The 27,920-nt window shown below is 43.1% G+C and overlaps 1 protein-coding gene across 1 annotated transcript; it reads right to left on the reverse strand.

Moving 5' to 3' along the window:
- Window positions 1-4,997: 4,997 nt before the first annotated feature.
- Window positions 4,998-27,831, reverse strand: LOC308102836 (vesicular inhibitory amino acid transporter-like; the record flags this gene model as incomplete). Its single annotated transcript, XM_080452690.1, has 8 exons — window positions 4,998-5,317; window positions 11,706-11,868; window positions 12,872-13,109; window positions 15,558-15,760; window positions 16,068-16,194; window positions 16,665-16,795; window positions 25,528-26,385; window positions 27,685-27,831. 8 exons carry the CDS (start codon window positions 27,829-27,831, stop codon window positions 4,998-5,000), a joined length of 2,187 nt encoding a protein of 728 aa, XP_080308816.1.
- Between the last annotated feature and the right edge of the window lie 89 nt (window positions 27,832-27,920).

Here is a 27,920-nt window from a genome sequence, read left to right on the forward strand (position 1 = left end):
GTAAAACAGTTATCAGATTTTTCTACCAAAAATCTCATCTCAAATTAATCAATTAATTACTTCACACGACTGTGTCACTCAATAGCAAAGATAGCCAATCTACAAGCTCACAATGCGTCGCATCACGGCACGTTGAGGTTGTAGATCTGCTATCTTCGCTGCATGTCCATCTATCATAGAGTACCGAAGTCCTGACGTCACTCGTTGATCCTCTGGTTCACTTCTCTGGTCATTTCTCTATGGAGAATAACATTGGGTCATCTTAAAATTGTCTCATATAAGTATTGTGGTCCAAAAAAAAAAAAACTGTCCCGGCGATATTGTCGGGGAGGTGGCTCTGTACTGATAGCCAGTCGCTCATATTTGATACAGTCCGTTTTTGGCGAAAATGTAACTAATTCGGCAGCAGTAACATTAGCGTTTTCTCGCCGTCAGTTGATGCTTCATATCCATGTGAGTCAAACTGCCGGGATCATGTGTTTATTTTTGGAACACAGTTTGTATTTGACGCGATATTAAACTATGGGAATTCTGAATGGGGAGAAAAAATCGTGACCCAGGTAGGATGCGTAAATTACTATTTACATGCTATAGACTCTATAGCATGCCCAATATATTAGGGACACTAGGGCGTTGGTTCTCAAAGTGGGGTACGGGACATTTTTGGAAATCTTTGAATGTAATATTTGTTAAAGTGAACATTTTTAACTCAAATCTTTGCTTCTGGGGGTCCCTGGAACAAAATATTTTGACATGGGGGTCCGCAGCCAAATACATATAATTTTGGGGGTCCTTGACATGAAAAAGTTTGAGAACCACTGCACTAGGGTTCACGTGGTTGATCATTTTTCAACAGCACTCATGTTAGCATGTGAAGCATCTATGAAGCCCAGTGAACCGTGGCAGCTCTATCAGACTGATTGTCCTAGCCTCCCAATACATTTTTACCTTGTCATATATCAGCACACGAAAATGCAAAATCATCTCCCGTCTCTGCTATTTACAGTAAAGTTCGCGGTGTCTAGTTTTAATTGAGAATTAGTCGGGCAAAACGTGATTATTGATGGGGTTTATGGTGTTTTCATCATCAGAATTAACAGTGCCGCCAATGCAATATTTTTTTGCAGTGTTTTTTAAAGCCTTTCACTGCACATGAAATGGGTTATAACAATGACTCGCTCTCTCCTCTCGGTGCGTGTGTGTGTGTGTATATGTGTGTGTATATGTGTGTGTGTGTGTGTGTGTGTGTGTGTGTGTGTGTGTGTGTGTGTGTGTGTGTGTGTGTGTGTGTGTGTGTGCGTGCGTGCGTGCGTGCGTGCGTGCGTGCGTGCGTGCGTGCGTGCGTGCGTGCGTGCGTGCGTGCGTGCGTGCGTGCGTGCGTGCGTGCGTGCGTGCGTGCGTGCGTGCGTGCGTGCGTGCGTGCGTGCGTGCGTGCGTGCGTGCGTGCGTCTGCGTGCGTGCGGGCGGGCGGGCGGGCGGGCGGGCGTGTGTGTGCGCGCGCGAGTGAGCGAGCGGGAGTCTCTCAGTCTTTCTGTCTGTCTCCATGTCATCTCTCTAAGTTCATTTCAGTGAGTATTTTACTGGCATGACGCATGCATTCTACACGCTGCCAAAGCAGAAGGTGGCAAAATCAATCGCAGAGTCCCACTCGCTAAAGCAACAAATATAATGAAATATCAAAAGTAGCACAGTTTAAGTATATACAGTGTTACAATGCTCATCAGAAAAACTAAATCTGCTGATACCACTGACAGGATTTCATGCCAGAGGGAGGTGTGTGTGTGTGGGGGTGGGGGGGGGGGGACCTCTGAACTTGAGGTATACTGTGTGAACTTTGTCAGTGTAAAGAGAAGCACTCCTACTCTTTAATTAAAGATGTCTCTCGCCATCTAACAAGGGAGAATATTCCACCTCAATTAGCCCCTGAAGCAGCACTAGTGTCATATGATATCCAGACAATCTCTGCCTACTGAAATGTCTGGGGACATGTAGGCCTAGTCACAATCATTACATCGTTGTTGTCAGACAGAAACCTCTCATCTCCATATTCAAACTTTTTGTGTTTTTCCGTATATTAATGCCCTACTTGATCACACTACAGTGTCACACAAAAGCATCAACTGTAGCAGATCCACAAGCTCAAAACGCGGCGCGAAGCGAGGTGCTTTGAGCTTGTAGATCTGCTACTTTTGATATTTTTCTAATTTGAATCCTGAAAAGTAGCAGTTTCGGACATATGAGGTTTTCACCCGACAGCAACGACATAATCGCCTAATCACAGTTATTTCATGTAATCGCAATTATTCTTGCATAATCTTCAGAGTCGTTTCCATGTTGAAAAATGTTCATACATTTTTAAACACGTTCAAAAATAGATCTTCAAGCTCGTCCAACTGGTATCTACAAGCTCACAATGCAACGTGTGCTACAGTATGCAACGCGTGGTGAGCTTGATTGGCTAATTCCCCAAAAATGTTAACAATTGTTGAGTATACAATTAACACATTTTACTGTGCATGCTCTGTCTCTCCTTCACATCTCTCTCGCCCTCCCCTCCCCCCATCTGTCTCTAATTGTAAATGAATGATCAAGTAATGTTTATTAAGACTTTAGAAACAAATGTGGTTGCAAACTTTTTGATGAGCTTTTTGGAAAAGGATTGTTGTGTTCTGTGATCGGAAATAATTAAAATGTTTTTCATCATTTTCTTCATGGCTCAATTTTATTGGGGGAGGGCTTTGTAGCATAGCTCTCTCTGTGTGTGTGTGTGTGTGTGTGTGTGTGTGTGTGTGTGTGTGTGTGTGTGTGTGTGTGTGTGTGTGTGTGTGTGTGTGTGTGTGTGTGTGTGTGTGTGTGCACGCACAGTCGCACACATGCGTGTGTGTGTGTGTGTGTGTGTGTGTATGCTAGTGTGTATATATACAGTATGTGTATATCCGTTTGTGTTGTGTGAGTCAGAGGGCATGGGGTTGTGTACGTATTTGTGTGTCAGTTTGTATATACTTTATATATATATGTGTGTGTGTGTGTGTGTGTGTGTGTGTGTGTGTGTGTGTGTGTGTGTGTGTGTGTGTGTGTGTGTGTGTGTGTGTGTGTGTGCGTGCGTGCGCAGTCACAATAAAATGTTACAATGAATGATCGTGACGTCCACGGTCAAACCAGGATACTAATAAAGACGGCACAAATACAATTTGTCCTCTTCTCAATCTCTTTCCATTTCATTTGACCTTATTCAACTCATCCGACACCCCCCCCACCACACACACACACACACACACACACACACACACACACACACACACACACACACACACACACACACACACACACACACACACACACACACACACACACACACACACACACACACACACAGCCGTCTCATTTTTCTTTCTCTGTATCTACTTTATGTCAGCCTAACGCACAACTTCAGCGGAACGTGACAAATTAACCGACGCACAGATCTCCTCTTTTCTCTTCCCGTTGTGGGAACAACACAGCGAGGCAAAACCACAAACATTTAAGCAACAAAGGGACCGAGAGTAATTGCTTTTGTCGAACAAAACAAGACTACTGAGAAATTGTAGTACGCACATGCACCACTAAACGACAATCTGTGCTTTTTTTCCTTTTTGAACTAAACGTAACATTGGTTTACTGTAATGAAACAGGAGTGCATGCGATGCTTCGTAAATCTAAGCCCTCAAGTTCCCAATCAAGCGTCACTTCACCGGAATACAGTCTGTGGATTTGCTCTTTAATGTGAACACAAAAAAACAAATCATCGCCATCGGGCAGAAACCGCTTATCTCCATATTTTAACCTTTAATGTTTTTAATGTAAATGCCCTATACTTGATCATACTACAGTGTCACACAAAAATTGCAAAAATAGCAGTTCTACAAGCTCAAAACGCGTCAAGACGTGACGCGTTTTGAGCTTGTAGATCTGCTACTTTTGCTACTTTTGAATTTGAATCCTGAAAAGTAATGGTTTTGGACATATGAGGTTTCCGCCCGACAAAAATCATATTTCCAGGTATTATCAGCCTCTCCCTAATGAGGAAACATCTTGCATCGTAGAACAGCCTATCGGTCTCCATGGCGACAGGTGATGTTTGAACTAGGGGCCTGTACTCCTGCGCAATCGACTCAGTTTACCTTGTTCATCAATTCACTTTCCCATTATGTCCATTTATTGGTTCTTCCATGCCCGTCCGTCCGTACATCCGTCTGTCTGTCTGTCCATCCACCCATCCACCTATCCAAGATTCGATTTATAAATAAAACAAACAAACAAACAAACAAACAAACAGACGGGGACATTTCCACTTACGCCCCTACATACTTCTTCTCATAAGACAAATAACGAAAAAAGGCAATCTACAAGCTCACTTGTAGAGCTGCTATTTTTGAAAGTGCATAATATTTTTTCTTTTTAATCTTCACAAGTTTTTGGGCGGTGTAGCCGCCCCTATATAGGGGTTGGGACACCTCATTAGTACACATTTGCTGTACTGTGATTGGCTCATTAGTACACCCCTAGCTGTTCTGTGATTGGCTGACTATTGGCTGACTCTATTCAGCACTGTGATTGGCTAGCGAGACACATGATGACATTAATAACCTATAAATAGGATTATGCACTTAAAAAAAACGTTTTTTTTTTAAAGTGAGCTTCCATCACTGTGATGACCACTGTGATGACCACACCGCCCACTTTACACTGGGTGTGATTTTTTTTTTTATCAAACTGTTAAATTGCAATATACGAATATCAAACACATGCATTTCCCAAAAGGAAATATGTAGTATGTATTTAATTCAATTTGACCAGAAGCAGAGATTAAACATATCCCCTACCAGTGATATGATTGAGTGACCATGCAGAGGGGGGGATATCAAAAGTAGAGGCATGGTGAGGCAAATCAAACCTGCATCCACCACTGCATCCATCCATCCATCCATCCATCGGTTCATCCATCCCTCCCTGCTGCCCTACAGTCCCTCTAGCAGTCTCTTGACGGAGCATATGAGGCCGGACACGCTGCAGCTCAGCCCTAAAGCCAGTATGGCCACGTCCATGACTCTGTCCTTGGAGGAGAGGCGGCTCCACCTCAGCTGCAGGTGGAACAGACAGGGCAGTATGAGCGCCATGGTCGCCCCGGTCACGCTGCCCGTCAGGCCCATGAGGAGGGAGAACCGAGGGACCAGCAGGGCCAACAGGAAGGACGCCATCAGCAGGGCACCGCGGAGCACCAGGCCGGCGTAGGACACAGCTCCTCCTGTATGTGTGGGGTGGGATGGCACGCTGGGCCCTGTCGGGACAGAGTGGAGATACAACAGATCAGTTGTTCTCCAACCTTTCCCACTTAGACCTAAGGCCCATTCTATACATGCCTTCTAAATCCTAACCTAAGTTTTAATCAAAACATTTAAAATGTATGTTGCTATACATATATCAGAATCAGAATCAGAATCAGTTTTATTGTCACATCACAGGTTTACAAGGTAAAAAAGTGGGTGAAATTCTTTTTTGTACATCGTTCCCATCGCAACGTTAGTTTCCATAGAAAGAAGAGGGGGGGGGGGGAGAAGAGGGAGGGGGGCAAGTGGGAAGGAGATCAAAACAAGAGAGCAACAGAAGGCCAGACAAGTTATCCACATATTTACAAAGTACCTGAGATAATAAAAACAAAAAAAAACTAACTAAGGTGCCTGAGCATAGCAGCAATGTATTGTACTAGAAGTTCTGCCCGCTACGCGGGCAGAATTCTAGTACCCCCCCCCTAACCCCCCCAAAGAAAATTTCGTTTGGGGGTCCAAAATCATGGGATTAAAAAAAAAAAAAAAATACCCAGAGGGTTCGGGCCCCCCCCCTTAGGGGTCCCTGGAGACCCTGGGGTCTCCAGGCCGTGACCTACAGACACGGCGAAGGAAAAGTGTAAAGCCACAGCCACACATGCAAGATGTTGCACATGAACTCTGCAGCCGCACTGAGGCGCTCCAACACAAACACTCTGACATTAAGCTGCACACAACAAACATCAGCAGCACACACAACATTCACCACAATGCCAAACAAATTACGTCCGCGCAAAAATAAGCGAGGGCTCGCTTATTTTGGGGTTCAAAAATCGTGGGATAAAAATTTCCCCCAAAAAAGTTTTTATATTTTATAAAATAATCTTACTCCCAGGGGGTCGACCCCCTGGGAGTCTTGGGGACCCCCACGAAACATCGCGGACCCCCGTGACACATTGCGGACCCCATCGGCTGTTTTGTGTTTTTCATGAAGAAATGTCCCCCAAAAAAGTGTTTTAATTTTTTTAAATAATTTTACTCCCAGGGGGTCCGCGGACCCCCTGGGAGTCTTGGGACCCCCGCGAGACATCGCGGACCCCCGTGAAACATCGCGGACCCCATCGGCTGTTTTTTTTTTTCATGAAGATATTTCCCCCAAAAAAGTTGTTATTATTTTTTAAATAATTTTACTTCTAGGGGGTCCGCGGACCCCCTGGGAGTCTTGGGACCCCCGCGAAACATCGCGGACCCCCGTGAAACATCGCGGACCCCATCGGCTGTTATTTTTTTTTCATGAAGGTGGTTGCTTGTTTCTGGCGCACATCTGGCAACACTGACCTGTGTGCTTGTCACCCCAAACGTGGCAACCCAGATGTCGACGGTGTTGCGTGGGGACATTACAAAAGCAGCTGCGTGGTGTTGGGTTTCACTCCACACATAGGCATGCGCAGTGCGCAGTTTTTTTTCCCCTCCCTTTCAGCCAGTTTCCCCTACCTTTCCCCTACCTTTCCCCTACCTTTCAGCCAGTTTCCCAATTGTATAGATAGATACTGTGCATGTTATACTTATACTGTGCATGATAGACAATGGACGTTAAGGTGCTTAGAGGAAAGGAGCACAATAAAAAGACAAAAAAAGTCTGTGCGTTATACAAGGGATTAAGGTGCAAAAGGTCAGTGCGTGTCCACCTAGGGTGGACTGACCCTAGTATAATCCGCAAGTAGCTCCATGAGGGAGTGCAACAAAAAGTCATTTGTACCTGGTGTAGTCCACAGGTGTGTCCGAGGGGGGGGGGGCTGAAGTCCAAGTCATTGTCCCTGGTATAATCCACAGGTGTGTTCAGGAAGAGCCAGAAAAGTCTGCCCCGTCTGCTGTCAGGCTGCTGAACAAGGCCCATGCCTCATTCAGGCTTATGCCCCATTCAGCATTCTGACAGCAGCCGGATTGAAACTACACCAGAACCTGGTGGTGGAACTCTTGATACTGCGGTAGAGCCCCTTGCCCGGTCGCGGTTGTTGTAGGGGGTTGAACAGTCTGTGACTTGGGTGGTGCTTGTCCTTGATGATGCGCTTGGCTTTGACCACGCACCGCTTTTTGTACAGTTCCTGGAGCGCTGGGAGCTCGATTCCCATATTAGTGGGAGAAATATGTGAAAAAGTTGTTCACTTCCGGCAGAAAGTGTGAAATTTTGCACCTAGGGGTATTTTTGGGCGCTGAATTCAAAAATTGCCGGATCCAAGAAGTCAGACCAAAGCGTCTGACTTATTAATTAGATAATTAGCATATTTGCTGCAAATATGCTAATTATCTAATTAATTATGCACAATACAAAAATGTACATGGCAGAAATGGATTCTACGGGAAAAAACACATAAGAATCAACTGAGAAAAGTTTGGTACACCCTTTTATCGAATTATTATATATATCATTATGCCAATTGATTCCTCCCCACACACAGTGTGTTGTCACTGCTGTTGTATTCTACTGACTCACCTGCCAGTGAGGAGCCCCCACCGGGAGGACGTTACATTTATTTCTCATTAACTTGTTTATTTAATCTGTCCTACTCTGTTCTTCTTGGAAGCATTGTCCTGAACAGAAACACAAAGTTCTGTGCATGGTAGATTAGCCGCAAAACATTTGCATTTTCCAGCACACCGTTTTTTACACATGCATTTGATCAGCTCTCGACACCCTTTAGACGCCACCTCTGCCATCACCGTCCAAAATGGACACCAGCCATCGTCCTAACTTTTCACCCATCCCCAATCTGCAGGTGAAGGAATCTCTGGGTTGGCAATTTGGGACTGTCCCCAGATGTGACCAGCTTGAAATACTGCTCTCTTCACATGACGAAGTGCCTCCTTTGTGGGTGGAATATTTTCCACTTTGCGATTTCCATGAGCAAATAGCTGCTTGCGTGCCTCGTTCACTTTCTTCCCCCGCTGGTAGGCGTGCCAGGCATGTAGCAACATTCGCGAATCAGCCTCTTCATGTGTATGTACATGGTTGAAGTTGAGAAACATCAGAAGGGGGGCTTCTTCATAGGTTGTGAGAAGTGTTTTCCCATCTGGAACAACCATTGTTTCTAGAGCAGCAGAATAATGTCTTTTTGTTGGAATCTACTCGAAGGAAGCTACTCCAGTTTCGTGGCACGGATGTCTGTTCAGTCACATGGAGTGGTATGCCGATGCCACGACCAAGCCTGGTTCCTTCCTTACGTGTCCCACACCACATCAACACGCATCACAGACTCCTCATTCAACTTTCGTGCAATGTACGGAAGGAACTGTTTGTGTGTTGCAAGGAACGTCTACGGTACGTACGGTACGGTACGGTACAGTACAGTACAGTACAGTACAGTACAGTACAGTACAGTACAGTACAGTACAGTACAGTACAGTACGTACAGTACGGTAGAGTACAGTACAGTACAGTAGAGTACAGTACAGTACAGTACAGACCGTACAGTACAGTACAGTACAGTACCGTACAGTACCGTACCGTACCGTACCGTACCGTACAGTACCGTACAGTACAGTAGAGTACAGTACAGTACAGTAGAGTACAGTACAGTACAGTAGAGTAGAGTAGAGTACAGTACAGTACAGACCGTACAGTACAGTACAGTACAGTACAGTACAGTACAGTACAGTACAGTACAGTACAGTACAGTAGAGTACAGTACAGTCCAGACCGTACAGTACAGTACATTACAGTACAGTACGTACAGTACAGACCGTACAGTACAGTACAGTACAGTACAGTACGTACAGTACAGTACAGTACAGTACGTACAGTACAGTACAGTACAGTACCGTACCGTACCATACGTACAGTACAGTACAGTACGAACTGCGCATGCGTCGCATGTGCCCGTGTGTGTGCGCACACGCTGGCTCTGTGTGTGCGCGCACGAGACGACTCGCGCTAAACGTTGCGTGTGTGTGTGTGTGTGTTTGCGACGGGACCCGGGGGGTTCCGCGACGGGGGTGTGTGTGGGGGGTTGCCCGTGGGGGGGGGTGACCGCGGGTGGACCCGCGGGGGGACCCGCGGGGGGACCGCGCTACAGGACGTGCAATAACCTTCACCGGGTATGGTCTAGTTCTCAGTAATTACAACAATTCCACCATCACCTTTCACAATAGCGTTCTGCTGTTCATGCATCTGATCGTGTGCCAAAGCAGAGAACTTGTGCAATGACAAAGTTCCCCTTGACAAATTCACGATGGGTATCTGGGGAATCATTTGGAAGTTCCTGATGGTCCGTTACATGCACTGTCAACCATCTAATATGCTATTTTTGAAGAATGAGTTTTGCTACAAAAATATTAAATAAGTGTGAACCCAGTAATATGATCTCATGTGAAAGAATACCCCTGAAAACATAGGTAGAGACACCGACATCATGAGGCTCAGATGAAGCACTTTGGAGTAACACTGGTTTCAATCAAATTTGCCATAAAAACAGACCGTAATCTGCTAAATTAATCTACAGAAACTGAAAATGTCAAAGTATTGCTGCATTACAATTTGGATTTCATCAAAACAAACTTGTTTCACATTCAAAAGTGATGAGGTGTCAAAGATTGGAATACAAAACCTAATTGAACCAAAAACGTTGGCGGCCATCTTTAATTCTCATTTTACGACCAGATCCCATGGGAAAAGTGCTTGGATCCGGCAAAATTTGAAATCGGCATACTTCAAACATGCCATATGCAAATTTTCACACTTTCTGCCGGAAGTGAACAACTGACCCTTTTTTTGTTACATATTTCCCTCACTATATATAGCAACAACTAATATGACACAGATGCTGTCACGGATTGAATGGTAAAAAGACGTATAGGTTACAACAGGTCTAAATTGGTTAATTCTAAGGACCCCCATATAACTCTCAGAGATACAGACCTGTATGGTCTGTATCTCAGGGAACCCTGTGGGTCCTTGGACCCCACTTTGAGAACCACTGCAATAGATCCATTGTAGGTTTGTAGGACTGTTTTTGCGGTGTGGCTCTGCAGGAGTCTAGCTCTCTATAAGATGATCTGTCTGTCTGTCTGTCTGTCTGTGTGCTTGTCTGTCTGTGTGACCCGAGCTAACCAGGTAAACCGCTGGGACGGATCAGCACCAAATGTCTTGTGCACACTGCCAGCAGGCCACAGAAGTACCTCAACAAATTTTCTTTTAGACTTTTGGAAATATCTAACTTTAATTTTACAATGGAAGTCAATTGGGCTGCGATTGAGCTGAAACTTTGCCCAAAATTGGAGTCATATTCCATAGATAACTGACGGACGTCACAGGCTGGTCACATGAAGTTCAAGATCCATATTATGGGACGGCAGTGGCTCAGGTGGCAACCGTGAGGTTCCCAATTCGATACCGGGCTTCCCCAGAGTTAGTGTCGAAGTGTCCTTGAGCAAGATGCTGAACCCTTAATTGCTCCCGATGAGCAGATTGGTGCCTTGCATGCATGGTTTCCTCTGCCATCGGTGTATGAATGTGTGGGTGAATGTAACGCACAATCTATGTAAAGCGCTATATAAATGCACCATTTACCATATTGGTGCCACGCCGTTCCCATGTGGATCCACATGATTCTATGTTTTTGTCATGTATTTTATACTTAGAGGTATGTAGTTGCATTCCGGTCTCGTGCACCGAAAATAGGCGATCTACAATGCCACGCGGTGTGAGCTTGTAGATCGGCAATTGTCGGTGCACAGCGCGGCACGTAACCAAGTATGAATGCATTAGTAGTAATCTACTTGTCTTCAAGTATTGTTTATGTTTTATTCAACTTTATGAGCTGCAGTTACTGTAGCCCATAAAGTTGCTTTGTCTCAAGTCAAACACACGGTGGCAGACTGAATAATAAACACTGACTGAGGCGACAGGGCGGCACAGCTATCGCTTCCATTCAATTCACCATGCTTTACTGGCAGGCCACAAAAGTAATAATATTACTAATGTAGATACATGCAAATGCAGGCCACCACGGATCTATCTACACTACAGTATCTATCTATCCATCTATCTATCCTCTGAGCCCTATGACCATTTCAGACTTACATTGAACATGGTTACTATCACTTTATGTATGTAGTACTCCCACCACACTCCCATTCCCATACAATGTATGCATATTTTATATCTGCTGCTATTGATTTATATTTTATTTACCCAAGAGACTGAGGAATTCATCTTTATCACACACTTAATGTATATTTGATATTTGGTATATTTCTACTTATTCTTATTTAGAATGTAACTGCAATTTGTGGGTAGCTTGCACAAAACAATTTCAGCCAACTCTTTTACACCTGTTTTTGGGGGACAATTTGGGGGTCCTTGACATGAAAATGTTTGAGAAACACTGGCGTAGTGTGTTGTACCTGAGAGCAGACAGGTGTGCAGTATCTCAGCGGCGGAGTAGAAAGGCAGGGGGTAGGACAGCAGGGCTTTGGCCAACAGACAGAGGTTGACTAGGGGTCGGAGGTCAGAGGGCAGGTTGTCTGTGATGACCTCACCAGTCCCCTGTCCCCATGTCAACACAGCCTGGATGAGGAGGACGACAATCAATCAAGCCGGCCAATTAACGACCCGTTAGTCAGTTTGTCCCACATGTTCTGTTCATTAGTTCATTAGTTCACCTGGCTGGTCATTCATTTGTTTTGTCCATCCATCTATCTGTAACCACTTAAACGCCAGCATGGGTATTGTGAAAATAGCCGATCGACAAGCTCACAACACAACGCAACGGGTCATGTTGTGAGTTGTCAATCTGCTATTTTCAGTGAAAGCTTTCCCCGGAATTACAGAAAACAGAAAATACACTAGTATTGAGCCCTGAGGGACCCATATGGGGTTTAAGTGGTTAACCTATTCTGGGCATGTCATAATAGACGATGAATATCTACCGGACGCACAACATATCATGTTGCGAGCTTGTAGATCGGCAATTTTCTGTAGAAGAGATTTGGTATTATAGCGTTATATAGTTATAGAGATTTGGTGTAGAGGGAAAAAAGAGGGGACCAAGTATAGACCCCTGGGGGCCCTGGTCAGTATACCGTACATTATATGTAGAATTTAAGTGGTTAATTTCTCCACCTACCCCCTACCTACCCACTTTCATATTTGCAGCTCTTTGTACATGAAAATGTTTGATAACCTCTGATCCTAACGTAACAAAAGTGCTGCTAACCAGTAGGCAGTAAGTAACGATTTATCGTAAATCGATTCAAACTGGTGAATTTGAAAAAAAACTGTATCGCGATGCAAACAGCAGAGGGCGCGTGAAAAAATTAAGAAAATACGGGATCTTTGTAAGAGAATTGATTAAAAAAAATAGTTTTCAGTAATTTGTACTGTATTGAAAAGAGGATAAGAGAAAACACAGTATTGTAAAAACACAAAAAAGAGAAGAAAATACTGGATTTGTGTAAGAAAAAAAAATAAGTCATTTGTCTGGAAAATAAATTTGTGTTTAAAAATCGTATGTGAACCTACTATTGTGATTCGAATCGTGAGTTGAGAGAATGGTTACATGCCTACTAACCAGTAGGGCAAACGTGGTCTTCATGACACAGGCTGCAGCGTGAGTCCACTGCAGCATGCTGGTGAACTGCCCCCTGTGCTCCATACTGCCCTCTATGGGAGGCAGGAAGATCTGCGAGGTGTAGGAGAAGATGATGACCCCGACGGACACCAGGAAGTCCTCTGGGTCCACAGACACAGACAGACCGGACAAGGACCAGCGACTGGCCTGACTCACACAGTACAGCATCACCAACACACTGCCAGAAAAGACACGTAAAAAGGAGTAAACAGTGGTAAGTGGTACATGATTTACTTGAGTACTTTAAGACAGTGGTTCTCCATCTTTTTTTGTGCTGGGGACCCCCAATTTGATATGTATTTGGCCACGGACATTCATCTGAAAATATTTTGTGCCAGGGACCCCCAGAAGAGAAGATTCGGGGTTAAAACATCTAAATCATTCAAAGTTTTCCAAACATTTTCGATATTTTTCAAGTATTTTCTAAAATAGCAGATCTGCTCACAGCGCGGCACAAAATGACGCGCTGTGAGCTTGTACAGTAGATCTGCTATTTTTGAATAGCCAACGTATAAATTGATAAAGTTGTTAAGATGATTGTAATGCTATGTTAACTACTTTTGCTGGGGACCACCTGGAACCCCCCCAAGGACCCCTGGGGGTCTCCGGACCCCACTTTGAGAACCAATGCATTAAGATTCTACTAAATGCCTTCTAAACCGGTAGTTCTTTCAAGACTTTTCAAAATTGTATATCTGCGATTTTTGAATAGCCAACGCTAAAATCAATAAATGACACTGATGCTTTCCCGGTTTTAATGGGGTAAGTAATGTTGAGGTGCTTGTACTTTAATTGAGTATTTCTGTTTTTCGATATTTATACTTCTACTCCACAACATGGGGCAAATATCCTTCGATAATTACACTTCTTCTCCACTACATGGGGCAAATATTTACTTTATACTCCACAGCTTTAGTTACTAGTTACTTTACAGATTTAAATTATTATTACATAACATTTAACACTTCAGCCCTATACAACCACTTCAGCTATTTGAAGATAGATGATCTACAAGCTCACATTGTATCGTTTGGAGTTGTAAGCTTGTAGATCGTCTATTTTCAAAAGAAACTTGCGAAATGAGACATTCTGCATAATGAGTACTTTTACTTTGGTACTTTAAGTATATTTTTATACTTTTACTTGACTACATTTTGAATACAGGACTTTTACTTGTAACAGAATATTTCTACATTGTGGTATTGCTACTTTTATGTAATAAGCTACTTCCACCTCTGAAGAGAAGACATTAAGGAGTAAAGACATTATTTTACGACTAATCTGAGTTACTGCCAAGATCAACCTTCAACCGTTCATAAAACAAGAGGCAAAATAATCGCCTCAATGTAAAAAGAACAGAGGTAAGAATGTGAACCAATAAAAATGTAATAAAGTATTGGAAGTAGAGAACAAGTTGTAATAAAATGTTATGAAATACGACAAAATTATATAAATCCTAATAAAGCTAAAAAATGAAATATACAAACATTTGGAAAACCAATTTCATAATGTTATTAAGTAAATCAATTCTATTAAAGTGGCTCATAGCCACAGGCCGGCATAACGACATATTCGTAATCAAGGAAATTCATTAAACCAATAGCAATAGCAACAGCACAACTCATTAATTTCTTAGCCGTTGTAACTTAAGTATAAACTAATAATAACAATACATTGGACAATCAACTAGTATCAGTTGGATTGACTCAGGGGCAATCCATAATTTCTTGGCTATTTAATTCAATAGCAGCTTGTAGATCTGCTATTTTTGAAAAAGCGAGAACATTTGTGCAAATCTTTGAATATATAATATATATTATTTCAAAGCGAAAATGTTTAACTCAAATCTTTGCTTCTGGGGGTCCATGGCCAAATACATAGAATTTTGCGGTCCTTGATATGAAAAAGTTTGAGAACCACTGATATAGAAACATACATTTTTCAGAAAACTGTTAGGATTTAGACGACATTTGTAGAATCGGCCTCAGGTCTTTTTCTTCTTTTTTTAAAATGCCAACAAGGAGAGGCATTTTATTTTATTTTTGATATTTCTTTGGCTTTTTCTGCCTTTATTGATAGTATATATACAGGAAATGGGGAGAGAGACACAGGGAGTGACACGCAGCAAAGGTCGTCGTCGGGATCGGGAAACAAACCCGCAACATGCTGTCAGGCTGCATTAGAGCCTATAGGTGGTATGCGCCTGGACCGCTAGGCCAGCGGGCACCCTTAATGGGTTAATAAACAACACAACTGCAGTGGTTGGATCCATGTGTCTCCCTGCTCTTCTATTGAGACATTTAGATCATGTCGTTGGGTAGGACCACTACTGGTCAACAAGTGATACTGCATGAAGCTCAAAGCGTAATATCTCTCCTTCCCAAAAAGGCTTTCCGTCTTCGCTCAGCAGTAGAAGTGGGAGATCAGGGTTCGGTTCCCACGGGTAGGACATAGCTTTAACCACTTGAACCCATAGAATCCCTATTCTGAAGTGGAACATGCGCTGAAAATAGCAGATCTACAAGCTCACAGCGCGTCAAGTTGTGAGCTTGTTGTAGATCTTCGGCGAAGAGATTTGGTGTAGAGGGAAAAGTATTGCAGGTTTACGTGGTTAACTATACTTCACCTTATGACTATGTGAGCCAGGGAACAGAGCAGGCTGAGTGTAGACACTGGTCTGAGGTCAGTGAGCAGCAGACAGGGCAGCACACACGCCAGAGAGAGCAGCGAGCACACAGATCTGGGAACAGCCATGCCTGACAGACTGTCCCAAAGCAGGCTGCTGGACACCAGCAGGTACAGAGTACAGGTCATCAGCAGCTCTATGATCTGGACACACACACACACACACACACACACACACACACACACACACACACACACACACACACACACACACACACACACACACACACACACACACACACACACACACACACACACACACACAGACAAGACAGACGGAAACTTTACATTCATTAATTATTGTCTCCACCAGGCCAAAGGCGTGGTCGAGACTATGTTTTACACCCCGTCCGTCTGTGTGTGCGTGTGCGTGTGCGTGTGCGTGTGTGTGTGTGTGTGTGTGTGTGTGTGTGTGTGTGTGTGTGTGTGTGTGTGTGTGTGTGTGTATTACCTGAGCCACATTCACCACCCATCCCCCCAGTCCAGCCCACTTTGGGCACAGTGCCTGGCAGCATGCCTCCGCTATGTCCTGGTAGCTGTGTCGGACTCGAACCCTCGACACCGGCCCAGAACCAACACTGATAGCACAAAAAAATAAAACAAGTACAATAGTTCAATCGCAAATGTCTGTTTGAGCCTTTTTGGTCCTGTCAATATTATTCAATATTGTGATTAATCAATAAAACTGTGACAGGGGGCGGTGATATTAATTCTAAACTTACTAGCTTACTTATCTTACAAGCTATGTCACTGCAATGTTAATGCCATTTAAAAACATTATTACAACATTCTTGCATATGTTAAATAAGAATCCTTCCATAAATGACCAGAAATATTACACAACAAAATAGCACTGATGGAAATAGAAAAGAACAGAACACAATAAAATGTTTAGGATTTAGGATTAAGTAGAATAGAATATTGTTCTATATATAAAAGCTTTCAAGTGTCTGCTTGTCATGCGTTGTTAAATCAACTAAGGTCAAGTGAAACAGAGCATAGAATAGAATAGAATAGAATAGAATAGAATAATGAAGTGGACCTGTACTCTTCTTCGTACAGACAGGACACTAGAAGCTGGCCAGTGTGGTTACAGAGCCAGGCTGACAGGACCAACACCAGTAGACCCACATAGCCTGAATGGACCAACGCATATGGCAGACCCAACACAAAAATACCCTGCAAAGACAGCAATGGACCGACAGAGACAGAGACAAAGACAGAGACAGAGACAGAGACAGAGACAGAGACAGAGACAGAGAGAGAGAGAGAGAGGGGGAAAAGGAGGCGCCGAGAGAATGGGTAGGAAAAAAAGAGAAATACAGTACACAGTTTGTAAAGGAATGCTTAAAACAAGACTACTGGGAACACTATAAACCCAACAATTTATTTTCCTGAGTTATGGAGTTTTTTTTTTAGTTGAACATGTGCATATGCCACGATAATTTAGGAAATGTAATTTGGTTGAAGAAATATAGTTTTTCTCCGTGAATGTGTAACTTCAACAAAGGAAAAGGAATAATGAGGCACAGGACTTGTTTTAACTAATTGCTACTTTGTAAGGAGAGGAGAGGAGAGGAGAGGAGAGGAGAGGAGAGGAGAGGAGAGGAGAGGAGAGGAGAGGAGAGGAGAGAATGCTGCTTTAATGAAACTCTTGTGTTTTTGATGTCTGAACAAGAAGATATACTGGCTGCGAGAACTAGGGGAGTGCATCACACTCTTTCAAGTGAGTCTTTTGTAACCATTGTCTGTTGAACATATGCATATTCTGACCTGCGATGTGAGTCGCTGCCTGAAATGAAAAGAGTTTGGGAGAAATTTGACATCAAATTGTCTAATTTCCTCTCTCCCATTCTCTGTAATTCTCTTGCTCTCTGTTTATTTGCCAGCTTATTCCTCACTGACTCGTCTGAGCACAGCCTGGCTGGGCTCCCAATTACAAAGCTCTACGGAGGTAAACAAACCCTGACTGGATGGCCAAGAAGAAGAAGTAGAACAAGAAGACAGAGCCAGAAATGACAAACGAGGAAAACAAAGAAGGAGACCATGAATATGATGATGTTGATGATGGATTTTCTACTTTACTTTTATTAATTGACTGAGTGAACCACTCCATCTTTCTATAGACTCCCAGGTCTGATCTGTGTTCAGCATCTTTAAAGGCAGTGTCTTTATTTTTAAACCGCCTTAAGTCTAAGATTGGACTGAATCCACAATCTTTTTTTTTCCTAGGACGTGAAAATACGTGGAGTTAAAGACAGCAAGCTGTTCCTTCGGGTCACGTCGGGTCATACGGACCCATGAAAGAGGAGGGGGACGCTGACATACCTACATTCTGTACCCTCTTGATGCCGTAGCCAGTACCCAAGGGTTTGACACTATTCCTTCCCATCCCAGCTGTCCAGCCATGGGAACGAGCTTTTGGCGTGGCAACCCCCACCTCCCTGAGGGGGCTTCCTCTGGTGTGCATCTCTAGCAGGAGGACGGGTTTGGAACCCTTGCCGACGTTGGAACGGCTGTTTGGTACCACCGCCAGAAGACGAGAACCCCTGTATACTGTCGCCTGCCACACACCCATGGCTCTTGGCAAGTCCAATTGGTGCAGAGGCTGGGAGCCCTATAGGTTTAAAACTGGCAACTATGTGGCCCTACTGAACACTATCTCTTGTACGCCAACACTGTTCAGCCTTATCCATCATCACATCCTCGGAGTCAGGGGAAACTGCTGGCACATCCGGCATGTGGGTAAGCTCCTTCCTAACATTTTCTGGCAGAGATGCCTGCGCTAACCAAATCTCAAGTCTTTGTGACATCATGGCAATGTCCCTTATAAACTGAATGAGTGACAAGGGCAAGGTCACAGTGTTCTGGTCCTCTGGATTCGCTGTTCTCCTGCAGAGCTGCCAATACGATGGCGAGTGCATTGCCTGACATTGCCTGCAGGCTGTACACAGTGGTGGAAAGTAACTAAGTAGATTTACTTAAGTACTGTACTTAAGTACAGTTTTGAGGTATTTGTACTTTACTTGAGTATTTCCAATTTCCAATACTTTTACTTCTACTCCACTACATCTCAGAGGCAAATATTGTACTTTTATTCCACTACAATTATTTGAGAACTTTAGTAACTAGTTACTTTGCAGATATAAATTATTACATTATAAAACATACATTAACCACTTTAGCCTATTTTATACCTAGGCTATTTGAAAATAGCCGATCTACAAGCTCACAACGCGTCGCGATGTGAGCTTGTAGATCTGCTATTTTCAAACATTTTAATACTTTTACTTTTGGTACTTTAAGTACATTTTGATGCCAATACTTTTGTACTTTTACTCAAGTAACATTTTGAACACAGGCCTTTTACTTGTAACGGAGTATTTCTATATTGCAGTATTGGTACTTTTACTTAAGTAAAGAATTTGAGTACTTTTTCCACCACTGGCTGTACATGTGGTGTGGCTACATTGTAAGTGTAGCCACCACTCCACTCTTTCGCTGGACAGCGTGGATTATCAGTCACACGCTCTGGACCCACAGAGATGTGGCTGCCATCTTCCACTCACCTGGAGGCATGTCCCCCCATTCCAGTCGTGGCATACTGATGTTAGTCAGTCGCCATCAGCCTGCACTGAAGTGTTGTTGAATGGGAAGAATAGGATGGAGGTACCATGTCATCCCTTTGGGGGCTCCTCACTGGCAGGTGAGCCAGTAGGACATTCCTGCCAACATTAGACTGTGAAAAATCTGGAGCTTTTTCTATTATTGTTATCAATAATAATAATAATAATAATACAAGAATGTAATTTCTTTACAGCTTTTATAGATACCCAAAGGTACCCCAAAATAGGTAAAAATAGGTAAAAGATGAATGGGGGATTTACATTAGTAAAGTCAAAGTTCTGATACACAGACATGAACATTGTATGGTTAAATGAATGTGGGTGGGACAAGTTTGACGGGGGGTCTGCCCGGGGGTTTCTACCCCCCTCCAACCCAGAAACGTTTTAACAGCAGATTTCCTGTATTCTGGTGCATTTTAACAGGGAGTTAAAGGAGTAGTTCACCCCAAAAATGACTTATTTTCTATCAATTGCACACCCCATGAAGCCTTGAATTCATGGATTTGTTTTTGTTTTTGTTGCATTCCTAAGCTAATAATTTGATTCCTGTCTCCTACCGACTAATGTATCCGGTAGGAGACACAAAGTAGATTCTTTGGCCCTCATTTATCAACGCGGTGCAGCCCAAATAATGGGCGTAGGGCGAGATCACCGCACCTTTCGGCATTTATCAATATATCCTGACGTGGGCTTCATCCTACCATACGCTGAGATCTCACGTCTGGTCGAGACCAGTTGTTGACGTTGGCTGCGCCCGTTTATTCCATTCTAGACCTGCGGAGCAGCATTGTCTGACTGTCTGACAGGCATCTGGACACATAATCCACTCCTAAATGTATATCTACACACTAATAATTAATCCCTGTGAAAATATAACATTTTATAAAGTAATTTAAACAAACTGCTTTAACAGTCATTCAGTTGCATTGGCTATTTTAAAATAGCAGATCTGCAAGCTCAAAAACGGGTCGCATCGCGACGCGTTGTGAGCTTGTAGATCTGCTATTTTCAAAATATACGAGCGCTTTTGCGTCGGGACTCGGGAGTCCCGCGGTCGGGACTGCCGACGATCTTTTCATGGACAGTGAGGTGTACAAACTTACAGTAGCTTGTCCTATGTTATGGAGTTATGTCATAGAGAGTTTTGAAGTCTACAACCTGTCTGGGTTAAGGATATAAACCCGACGCTCCAATCTCTTATTAACGTGGCGGACCGAAACCACTGCCGCCCGTCCGAGTCTCACGGGGAATATCCTACATGACTGCTTGTGCACTGCTCGGTATGGGTTAAATAAATTAATATACAAACGTATTCCATTCATGGCGATGTGATTGGTATCATAATATGTCATTCATGTAGGCTACAAGCCTACGTGACAAAGATTGTACCCTACGGTACAATACATGAAAAACACAGCTGGGCGGGCGTGTGTGTGTGTGTGTGTGTGTGTGTGTGAGAGAGAGAGAGAGAGAGAGAGAGAGAGAGAGAGAGAGGGGGGGCGTGTGCGTGTGCGTGTGTGGCGAGGCAGGCGGGGGAAACTCTTTCTCATTGGCTTTTGATGTCTTTGGTCGTATTCTGGTCCTTCTTCATGTCGTAAAATCGGGGCGTTTTGAGAATATTTAAGGGCGTGTTATTTAAATGACGCTAGGTTCCAGCCGTGACATTTATCAAGCCTGGGACCAAATGTAGGCTCGGATCAGCTGTGTAGGATTCGTTGATAAATGTGACTTCGACGTTGGTGTACGGCCGAATATATGGAAAAATATAAGCCGGTTTATAAGCTGCGTTGATAAATGAGGGCCTTTGTGTCTCCTACCGGAAATACACACGGTCATCAAATTGTTGGCTTAGGAATGCGACAAAAACAAAAATAAATCCATGAATTCAAGGCTTCATGGGGCGTGCAATTGATATAAAATAAGTCATTTTTGGGGTGAACTCCTCCTTTAAATACTTTTATCAGGTTTTACCATAGCATAGGAATATTATGGGTATATTTTGTAATTTTATCCATTACAAACCCAAAAATAGAGAATTTCAGGATCAATTTAAATTCGGGAGCCAAGAAGGAGACAGGGTAAAGATATGTGTTGGCTGGTAAAGGCTATGCAGTAGGGTACAACAGCAGTGGCAAAGCGCAGAAATGTGTGGGGTGGGTTGATTTGCATAATGACTAAATTGGGAGAGAAAAAGGGGTAAAAATAATTGGCTACTCTAATTTTAAAAAAGACAAAAGAAAAAGAAAAGAAACTGCATGCTGTGACAGAGACGCCTGCCCAAACTCTATCCATTGGATCAGAAGCCTTAATTGGAACAGTGAGCCCCACAATTTGTGCCTCACTGTCACTCCTGTTCTTAAGGTTTGGACGGCCCTTCAAAACGTGAGCTGTTTTGACCCACCAGCACCACCACCAGACTGCTCACTAGTCACTACCAAAAGTTTTTTTTCGAGCAGAGAGAGAGAGAGAGAGAGAGAGAGAGAGAGAGAGAGAGAGAGAGAGAGAGAGAGAGAGAGAGAACGCATCAGGTTGACCAATATTCCCCTCCTGATAAGAAGGTAAGCTGTCAGGGTGCATTCCCGTTTCCGGTCAGTTTCTCATAGCTTCATTCGGTTGGCTCAGCCGCAGATTTGAACTGTTAACACAGTAACACCCAACACCTTTATATGTGTTTCTGGTTTAAATCTGCTAAATCCAATCAAATAAAGCTATGAGAAACTGACCCGGAACAGAAAACGGGAATGCCACCTTCTGGAAAAGAGAATACAGTCATGCACAGAGCCTATTGCAGCTATAGCATTTGCGGCTGACTGTCGTCCTGCTGACAGAATATCAGAGCACCGGCTGGCCTATGTGAAGGATGAGAAGCATGTTTTATTTATTTTCACCTGGGTCCTACCCCTGCTTATAATCAGAGGTGTGCTGCTCATGCCCAGTAGTGAAAAAAGTACTCAACTGTTTTACTTAAGTAAAACAGTTGAGTACTTACAAGTAAAAGTCCAGAATTCAAAAGTGAAAGTACTACAATGTTTGAAAATAGCAGATCTACAGCCTGCCTGGCTTTTTGATTGTGCTCCTCCGCTGGGAGTTCATCTGCTGCCCCACACAGGTTCTCAGTATCCTCCAGTCAATGTGCAATGCCCCAACAAGAAGGGCATTCACAATGGCCATCAGGGGGGTCCGTGACGCCCCAGCAGAAATAACATAACTGTGATTAACAGTCTGTGAAGCTATGTTTTGGGTTTGTTATGCAAAAATACAAATAAACAGCAGCACCCAACAGCTACAGAAAGATGAAAAAAAGGGAAACCAATATTCACACTGCTTACAGCTGGCCCGTTATATAACAATAAAACAAAATGTGAACTTAAAGTAATTAATCTGAAAACACTCACCATATGCATGTAATGGCACAGGGGAAAGCAATCAGAAGCCCAAACACTGAACAGGGGCTAAGGCCAATACAATCAGCACTTAACAAAAAAAAACAATTATAACCAACTTAAATCCCAATCTATTTAATATACAGGGAGAAGAAAGTAAACAATACCACCTGCTGTGCATAGAGGTAAAAAGGGAAAGGGAACAGTATCAAAACTCACCTCTCCTACTCAGTATGCGCAAACATAATGGTGATGGTAATGGTGAACAGCACTTACCCAGGCTGCAAGCAGCAGTAATTGCTCAGCACCAGGTGCAACAAATTAGGCTACTTGAATGAAAAGAAGAGGTTAAAACAAGAAGTGAAACCATACATACCATTTAAATGTGAGGGAAAACTGCAAAAGGCTCACCAACATAGAAAAGGAAAGGCGTGTGCAATCCTCAGGGACATGAAGCATCCAACAGTCCAGTGGATTGTTGTTAGTGGAGACCCATAGGGCTGTACTCGACTAAATCAATTCTTAATCGACTAATAAGCATAGGAATTTGGCGACTAATTGATTATATGATTGACATCTGTAAAATTGTGTTTGCTGCATGCAATCATACAGAGACCAGTTATTTTTTCAGGTTGGTGAGGTTGAGAACTTAACGTTCCAATGTTGATTGGCTATTGACAGTTATAAACTGCCACTTGACAATTTCTTGTCAAAGCTGTAATTTATTTTACATGAATGTGTAAATAAAACAAATACATCAGTAGCCTATGTATATAACACAAATAAAACATGTATTGATGATGATGAGCTTTATGACCTTAATTCTCGGAAATTATATGATGTTTTCCAAAAAAATATTAGAACAAAATATAACAAATAAATAAATAAATATTGTATAATATACGATAAATTAAAATAAAGCACTTTGCCAAGATTAAATTAGATTTTCATTTCGGTCAAATATCATATTCAGCAAATGTAAACAATATCAGTATATCTCGCACTAAAACGTCTTGAATTTTAAATTAGGAAAATCAACCTAAAAGAGATTTTTTTATAAACACAATTCTCTTCTTATCACAGACAATTAATGTAGGTGGCAATGAACCAACTCTCTCCCAAAGCTTAGAAACCAAAAACAGCCAACAGTCTAATCTGTAATGAAGAGACAACTCAGACTACCGGTACTTCATTAACAACCAGGAAGGATGGAAATCCAAACAGATTTTCATAATATATCTTAGTCAATAGCCTGGGGAGCTGGCTTGGTTTTTTTTCTCATTTGATTTGGTGCAAGTTCATTCTCTAATAAATACTATACCAAGCTGGCACAGAGACAGTCAGACGTAGGCTACTGGCATCAATCAGGAAGTCATCACCAGGGAATGTGTTTTCATTGGCGAAATGGTACATGAGATTGTTAATTCTGCATCTTTTGCAATCACTGAAAGGATTTGAACTTTCAAGAAAATCATCAGCTCTCTCTCTGCCAAAAACATGAAGGCAATGCTACAGTACTAGGACGGATGGATGGATGATTACTTATAAAATCATATGTGATCTAATGTACAGCCTCTAAATTGGAAGACGCTGCTTGACTTGAAGTAGTACAGTTGCTACGGTGCTTTTTAGCGGCGGAGTACTGCAGTGAATTAGATTAGTGTTACCCATGTAACACGGTGTGAGCTTGTAGATCTGCTATTTGCACTAGTTTTCCACTAAATTTCATATTTCTCTTTTGGGTCTCGAGCATAAAGGTTTGCGAAAACAGTGAATTAGATTACAATTGTAAATCGTTAATATCTGGAATCTGTTTTATACTTACTAAAGGCTTTCATCTGAGGAAGAAAGATGCAATTATATTACTGCAAAGAGGTATTGCAGTACTGTTTATGATCGTAAGGTGATCAGTATTCTGTAAGAAATCTTCCCAACTATGAGATAGAAGCTGTTGTTTTGGCAGGGACCTCAGTCTCTGGTGAAAACTGTCAAAACAGACAGACAGACAAACAAGCAAACAAACAAACAAACTGGCACATAGACAGACAGACTAGCATCAATAAACACCCACAGGAATATGCCAACATGCATACAGAATGTCATCTTACATGTGGATTTAATGCCAACAACACTACCGGTGATAATCAAATGCACAAATGCACCTCTCCTGGCAATTCCCGATAGAAATGCATGCATGTGCGTGTGTGTGTGTGTGTGTGTGTGTGTGCACCTCTCCTGGCAATTCCCGATAGAAATGCATGCATGTGCGTGTGTGTGTGTGTGTGTGTGTGTGTGTGTGTGTGTGTGTGTGTGTGTGTGTGTGTGTGTGTGTGTGTGTGTGTGTGTGTGTGTGTGTGTGTGTGTGTGTGTGTGTGTGTGTGTGTGTGCATGCGTGTGTGCGTGCGCGCATGCGCGTGGGTGGGTGGGTGTGTGCACGCACTTGTGTTTCTATCTATCCATATGAACGTGTCTGTGTGTGCTATAATGAAGCACTAATGTCATAATGTATTCTCTATGGACACAGAAACACTGGTCCATTACACATCCGTTATTCAATTTTCAGAGACAACTGTTTGAATATGGACGAACGTTTACGGCATAATAAGCTATTAGCATGACTACCATCAGAAGTACGCTGTCATTTGATCCATTCTTGATGTAATTGTGAACTATAGCGGTGGCCAAACTCTACAGGACTAGATCAGATCAGTGCGCTGGTCTATCTATTTTTCACATGATGCGCTCTCAGCTTGGCACCTAGCCCAAAAGATATGTGCTTATCTTCCCCCACAACTGCAAGGTGCAAATCCTGTATCACTGTCCCGGGCTGTGTGACACAGGATCAGAGACAGGCATGTATATACAGTTACGTATGTTGTGATAATGCCATCTGTGTGCTTACCTGTATGGCGTTGGTGACATTCCAGCCTGCCTCCCAGGTGCTGAGAGTGGGAATGGGACTGGTGTCAGAGTCAGGTCTCCAGGCACTTCTAGGAGGTCCCTCTTCCTGTGGGTCTGTGGAGAGGATGGCGGATCCCTCCAATCCTCTCTCTTCCCTCTCCCCTATCTTTGCTCTCTCCTCACGGCTCGCCAGCCTAGGAGCCAAGCTGTGTGGGGTCTCCTGGGAGGTTCTGCTGCTCCCAACAGCTGCCTTTTTGTTCTCTGTGTGGTCCCGATCCGCCTCAGATAGCGTCTGGTACCGTCTGCTCTCTCTGAACTCTCTAGCGCGTTGGTATGATGTCTTATTGGTTTGGTTCTCATCGGGGCTAGCTTTGTCCTCGTTGTAGGCCAAACTGCTACCTCTTCTCTGCACGGGTTGGACCTCAGCGGAGGGTGGCGTTCCTTCGCTGTTACTTCTGGTTTCGTTGAACCCAGCGGGGTGCTGGGGGGAGACAGCTGATGCTATGGTGCTGGTGCTGGGCCTGATAGAGGTTCCGTCAGTGACGGCCTCTTTAAAAGGTGGACTCTCCTGACCAAAGATGCTGGTGAATCGATCCTTGCCAGGAGATGGTCTGTCTTCTACCGTGGTTGCAGTTAGCTTTTCTAACTGGACGTTTTCACTGGTAGATGTCCTGGTGGCTCCGGAGTCACCGATGCCCAGCTCATGCATCTGGACTAGGACACGTTTGTCTTCTGCAGCTGATGCTGTGGTGTCCTTTGAATTAGCCACCCTCACAGTGTTTAGAGGCAGCATGTTGTCCTCTACATATGTTCTGTTCAGCTCATCTCTCTGAGTCAGAACCAGGGTCTCTTCATCCTCCTGAAAGAACCTGCCAATGTAAAATCAGCTATTAAAGGGGGTGCTATAGTGTTTGTTCAGTAACATCTGTCCAGTTCTTCAGTAAACAGAAAATACATTTTCAAGTTGGGATACAAATTTCATCCAATCAGGGGAGAGAATCCCACAATCCCAGCTTCAATTTTATAGTGTTCCAGTTCCAATGTTTCTGTTTGATCACTTAAGATTACACTTGTATGTTCTCTGACCTGATAAAATTGGTATCCCAACTGAAAATGTATTTTCTGTTTACTAAAGAGCTGGAGAGACAGGGACACCCCTGTTACTGAACAATCACTCTGTAGTCTATAGCCATGATCAGAATAAAGAGCTATTTATCACTTATTTTAACAAGTGATCGGCTATTTAGGGCGAATACATTTGGTGTAGAGGGAGAAAAAGAGCAAAACTACTAGAACCCGACTCAGCCAGGTCAATGACATACATAGGGTTTAAGTGGTTAAATTAACACTGAGGGTTTTGGGGTCAAGTATTCCTTTCTAGTCCAAAATTTGGGCAGACAAAAAGAAACGGCTAACCATCTCCAAGCTGCAAAGAAATAAATATCATGAAAAACATTCACAACCAACCCTGTGCTATGATTAATGGACCCTCACTCCCTGATCCAGAATCTCTTGGCTCCATCTGAATAGAGTGACCTCAAGTATTTGGAACATTTGGACAGTGGCACAATGCTCTGTCCCCACACTCATATTCACAATGACAAAATGACTGTGTGGCTGATGTTCAGGCTTGTTTGTCTTGGTTCGAGGGGACGTCAGCAAATACACACAGAGGGGAGTTCACTCAATTGCATGAATATAAAATCCAAGAAAAAACATAATACGTTATAAGTGAATATAACGGTGTACAAGTGTAAATGTATAAGTTACTAACGCACTACACTGTCTCTCTGCATTTGATGTATGTGTTTACCTTGCTTATTGTAAGTCACTCTGGATAAGCGTCTGCTAAATGCCTAAATAGTATAGTTGTATAACAACAAAATTCTAAATAGATAATATTAACCATTTTCAGTCTGTACTGGCATTTCACTATGGGTGAATTTTTTTTCTTCTTCAAACATAATAATACCAAATTGTTTTTTTTAAAGCTTTTTACAAAAATAGCACAAATAGCAGATCTATAGAGCTTGTGACATGTCATACAATGAATCATAAAATAGGGCTTAAATGGTTAGTAATAATTGAAATTATACAGGAAAAATCAACTCACCTTGCTGTCCAGTCATTTCCCAGCCTTGCTGCAGCCCATCCCCACAGTGACCAGACCCTCCAGGGTTGACCCGAGGTCCAAGCCCGAAGATGAGAACCCATCATCAGCCTCACTGTCTTCTGATTCAGCCTCTCTTGCCTCTGGAGGTCCAGGGGTCTGGGGGCATTCTGAACCTGGTGGTCCCTGCACCATAATGCATTCTCACACACACACACACACACACACACACACACACACACACACACACACACACACACACACACACACACACACACACACAC

The sequence above is a fragment of the Gymnoscopelus braueri genome (genome assembly GCF_963280865.1).
Source record: "Gymnoscopelus braueri genome assembly, chromosome: 16".
In the NCBI taxonomy this organism is placed as follows: domain Eukaryota; kingdom Metazoa; phylum Chordata; class Actinopteri; order Myctophiformes; family Myctophidae; genus Gymnoscopelus; species Gymnoscopelus braueri.